Source organism: Oxyura jamaicensis, chromosome 15 (assembly GCF_011077185.1).
Source record: "Oxyura jamaicensis isolate SHBP4307 breed ruddy duck chromosome 15, BPBGC_Ojam_1.0, whole genome shotgun sequence".
Taxonomy (NCBI): Eukaryota; Metazoa; Chordata; class Aves; order Anseriformes; family Anatidae; genus Oxyura; species Oxyura jamaicensis.
Window position 1 is genome coordinate 10,929,158 of NC_048907.1, and position 4,531 is coordinate 10,933,688.

The window sequence follows — 4,531 nt, forward strand, 5'->3', positions numbered from 1 at the left end:
GTAAAGACTGGCAAGAAAGTGAAAATTCTGACCTAACCTTTCAGCTTTGATGATTACTTTGATAGCTATTAGGAAGAGAATGCACTCACACTGGACAAGATACCACTATACTTTAGTGAAAATGTGAAGAGAGAAGCTAAATGTAATCTTACACTTAGCTGCTTCAGCATTTGTTTACAATGCTTGTGTCAATGATTTGTACTCACATAATAAAATATTAAGAGCAACAAATTATAAACCTGGTAGCACAAGAATTCTAACAGGTTTTCCTCACGGTGTATTCATCCTGACATTAGCCAAAATCCACAAAAATGCTGCAGATATAACATATTGCATTACATAAAATCAAATACAGAAGCTTAGTTTTATAAACCTGTAATATGCATGCAGATGGTCATCAAGACAAGGCATCTTCTCTAAACTGCAGTTTAAAGAAAATCTACAAAAAAGGCAGGAATTTTGCCATTTCTAGTGCAGTGTCCTAACTCAATACAATGAGAATTTGTCTCTATTTACAACTCCTATCAGTTCTTCCAATATTCAAAAATTGCTGAGATTAAAATCCACTGCAGGGATTTTCACTGAACAGATGAAAATCAAAGAAGAGAGCAATTTTTCATCAATTCTAGCTAAATATCAGGTCAAATCTATGGTTTTATTAATTTAATTGCAGTTATGCACATCGACAGCAACTGTGGCATGGAAAATAAAATCAAAGTCAACTTTGTAAAGATCACCAATGCCAAATAAAATACGTTCTAAGCATCTCTGAACAATAGATGAGGATAAACTATGCAGTGAAACTATGCAGACAAACCGTATTGTTCTTCTAAACCTTGCCCTCCTAATACATTCCTTTAGCCAAGCAATGGAAAGATAAACCCATTTACCTAATGGAGCATATAATTTAAATATTTCAGACAGGCATTTAGAGATGTTGCTTAAAATAAATTTAACAGCGAACCATCCAAATAGTTTGCATGATGAAGAGCACAGCATAGCTCACAACTTAGTTTTTTTCCTGTAAGAACTCTGAACTATCCATCCCTTTCAGTTACTTTGAAGTAATACAGCATATACACAGTGATTAATACAACAAAACATTTTTTTTTCCAAAGCAGATTTAACGTGAAGCTGCAGATTTCTCTATTGCAGTGCCTTGCAACATTTCTAAAGCCGCTAAAATTTCAGGTTTACTACTGCACCATGCAGTCCTCTGCAATTTTGTAAACAAAATATGTTTAAATTTCTGGATGCTTAAAGGGATAATGTACTTAATACAGACTGCAGCACTTCATCCTCAGGAAGATACTATCAGCCAATGTCAATATTCTGTCACTTAGGATTGTGATTTTTACCATAAATCATTCTCATTAATACAAAACAGTGCTATTTCCCCACAAACTTGTATCTAGTGTTTAAATAATTACTAGAAACAAAACAGGTCTTCGCTTGACTTAAATATCAGCTCAGGGTTGTTTTTTTTTTTTTTTTTTTACATGCTAAGTATCACATTTTATATTGTGACCTGCCTAAAGCACAACGGTACATAGTAAAAAGCCAAGCATACCTTGTAAGAATTCCTCCTTCCACATACACAAACAAGTGCTTACATTAAAAAAAAAAAAAAAAAAAAAAAGGAGATAGTCTTTGCTACATGTATGCTTGAACTGAACATTTTAGAGAGTTGTTCAAGTTTTGAAAGCATTAGATTTTAATCATTCCCAGCAGTACTGCAGGGATAATGAAAAGAAGAAAGAAAAATCTAACTTTGGCTCTTAACTTTGTAACGGATTTCATATTTGTGAAGAAATAGGTTAGTTCTGTTTGGTCTTTGCTACAGAGACTCATCCCCTATGCATGCCACAAATAACCTGAGCAATGACTTCCCTCCATGACAAGAACTGGCCATCATATTGCAGGATTAACACAATGTTGGTTTGTTTGGGAGTTGCTTGTGTGTGTGGTTAGCATATGTAATTTTTTAGTTTTTCGTATACCTCAACTCCTCCTTGCGTATCTCACCATAAACTGACGAAGGCTCTTAAACCCTAAAGAGCAATCTTAGGCAAACAAAGAAGACTGGTCTGCAACCGCGATGTACAATCATCCCAAACGTGCTACACCCTACGAGAACCTCTCACAGAAAATAGCCTGGCAACCTCACCCATTTCCCCAATCCCACCGCTCTGCTCACCATCTCCTCCGTCTTCTCCTATTCCTCTATTCCTCTGTCTTCAGCCTATTTTCCTTGCCTCTGACGGCTTCGCGGTATCACAGGGAGGCGGGTGTACCAAAAAAAAAAAAAAAAAAAAAACTCTTCAATAAAACACTCGGCAGCCGCTGGGCAGCACATCAACGCGAGCCCCTCGCCCTCCTCCTCTCCCGGCTGCCGTCTCCCGGCGCTCCCCGCCCGCCGCTCCCGCCCCCCCACAGCCCCGCGGGCTCCCGGCCCCGCGCATCCTCCGCGGGGAGCTACGGGGCTGCGCCTGCCCCCGCCGCCTCCTCACCCCCCGGCACAGCGCCGGGCGGCTTTTCCTCTCCCGCCGCCACGTTCCCGGTTACAAAGGGTGCCCAGGACCGTCTATATCGGGGTGGGGGAGGACTCGGTAACCCTTTCCCCGCATTGTCCTTATGCTCGGACTGCTTTTGGCACCGTTGTTGCAGCAGCCGGGGGGGTCCCTCGCACGGGGTCCCCGCTGCCGCCCCCCGCCGCCTCAGGGGGAGCCCAGGGGCGAGGCCGCGGGCTCTGCCTCAGGGGAGGCCCGGCGGGAACGGGCCGCGCCCTCCCCCTCACGCCCCACCGGTGCCGTCTCCTCAACTCTTTTTTTTTTTTAAGCCGGGCACGGTCGTGCTTCAACATTCACGCTTGGGGAAGGGAGGGGAGGGGAGGGGATCCGTTCCCCCCCCCCGCCGCCACCACCACACGGCGGCCAGCGGAGGGCAGCAGCGCGGTCTCTCGCTCCCCTCAGCGGTGCCCGCCTGCGGCCGCCTCACGGAGCACCGGGTTCCTCCCGCGCCGCCAATTTTCCGATTGGACGGCGTCTTGGCGATCGGGCCCAGCAACCACAATCTCATTGGTGCGTTTCTGCCCAGACCCGCCCCCCTGGCTGCCCGCTCCGAAGCCCATTGGCCGGCGGGGCTGTCCATTGGAGCCGGGCCGGGCGTGTGGCAGGGATCCCGCTTGCCGCCTGAGGTGCCCTGCCGCTGCTGCGCGGTGACCGACTGCCCCCGGCCTTCAGTGTCAGGTGCCACAGAACCCTGCAGGCCCTGCTTCACGTCCTGCCACCTCCTCTGTCCGTCCTTTATGTTCCTCGTTTAATTATTTTTAGCGTCTTTCCCCTCTGCCTGAACTGGATGCCAGAAATGGGGCTGCCTTCCAGTATTGCCCTCATCAGTGCTGTGGGCAAAGGCAGCATCGCTCCCGTCTCCTCGAGACATCCCGTATTCTAGACTTAAAAGGATTGCATTAGTCCCATTTGCCACAGTATTACCCTGAGCGGTTCTGCTGAAGCTTTTATGTGTGGTAACAGCTGCATTATTTTCTAAAGTACTTGCCAAACTATCCCTGCATGCTTTGCTTCCAGGTGTATTTTGTTCACATTTTTTGATATTAAAATGCATTTTATTGGGTTGGGATGAGTTAAATCAGGTACGTCATATGATTCTGTAACAAAATCAGTAATGTGAGCTATTAATTCAGCAACCAAGCCACAAAATTTATAGATTTTACCTTGTTAATGTAAGATTTTAAGATTACCACCTACATTACGACCTACACATGTAGAATCCTCTGTCTGGGTCATTGATGTCCCCACCTAAGCAAATAATTTTTGAGAGCTCTAAATTAAAGGTATGCTTTATGGGTTCCACATAACACATATATTCCAGTACTTACAAGATGGCACAAAGTTTAACAAATGTCAGAACTATTTTTCTTTTAGTTCTTCAGATTCAGGACATTTTTACGAGCTTTTCACTAAGCATCTTTTTGTTGTTGTTGTTTTTTGTTTTCTAGAGGTTGTGTGCTGACTACTAGTACCACTATCTTCACTAAAAGTACTTAAAACGGATGCAGAATCACCACCTACTTGGTATCAGACTCTCCTAGTTTGACAAACAGGAACTGTACTCACATGCCCTAAGCAGGGTCTACAAGGGACAATGTTACCTGGGCTGTTTTATTTAGAGAAAAATAGACATGGGAAAGAGAAAGAAGGGTCTGAACGGCTACCAAATCTAGTATGCACAATTCCTGGTACTGTGCTGAAGGTGATGTGCCCTTAGTGCCCGGTGCCGGGCCGCCTGTAACCCCCACACACCGTTCCCCCGAGGAAGCAGCAGGCCCAGTGCCTCAGCGCGGAGCGGGAGCGAGACGCCCAAGAGCGCGCTCCGCGCCGGCGGGGCCACTGACAGGAGGCGGCGCCCAGCGGGCACCTGTATGCCAGCACGCCTCAGCGCCCGCCCTGAGCGGCGGAGGAACCACCCAATAGCATCTGGAGGGGGAGAGGCGGGAGATCCGTTCCTCCAA

The 4,531-nt window shown here is 46.3% G+C and overlaps 1 protein-coding gene across 13 annotated transcripts in view; it reads right to left on the bottom strand.

Moving 5' to 3' along the window:
- The window catches only part of ARVCF (ARVCF delta catenin family member), a 271,699-nt gene extending 268,929 nt beyond the window's left edge, over window positions 1–2,770 (bottom strand). For 6 of the 13 annotated variants that reach the window (XM_035340267.1, XM_035340264.1, XM_035340263.1 and 3 more), the window contains exon 1: window positions 2,198–2,379. Coding sequence is in view for 1 of the 13 variants with exons in the window: in XM_035340276.1 (XP_035196167.1) it covers window positions 2,198–2,200 (3 nt within the window). In the remaining 12 variants the exon portion in view is untranslated. Of the gene's footprint in view, window positions 1–2,197; window positions 2,380–2,656 lie in introns of those variants that run through there. The other 7 variants (XM_035340276.1, XM_035340278.1, XM_035340277.1 and 4 more) reach the window with 3 other exon arrangements.
- Between the last annotated feature and the right edge of the window lie 1,761 nt (window positions 2,771–4,531).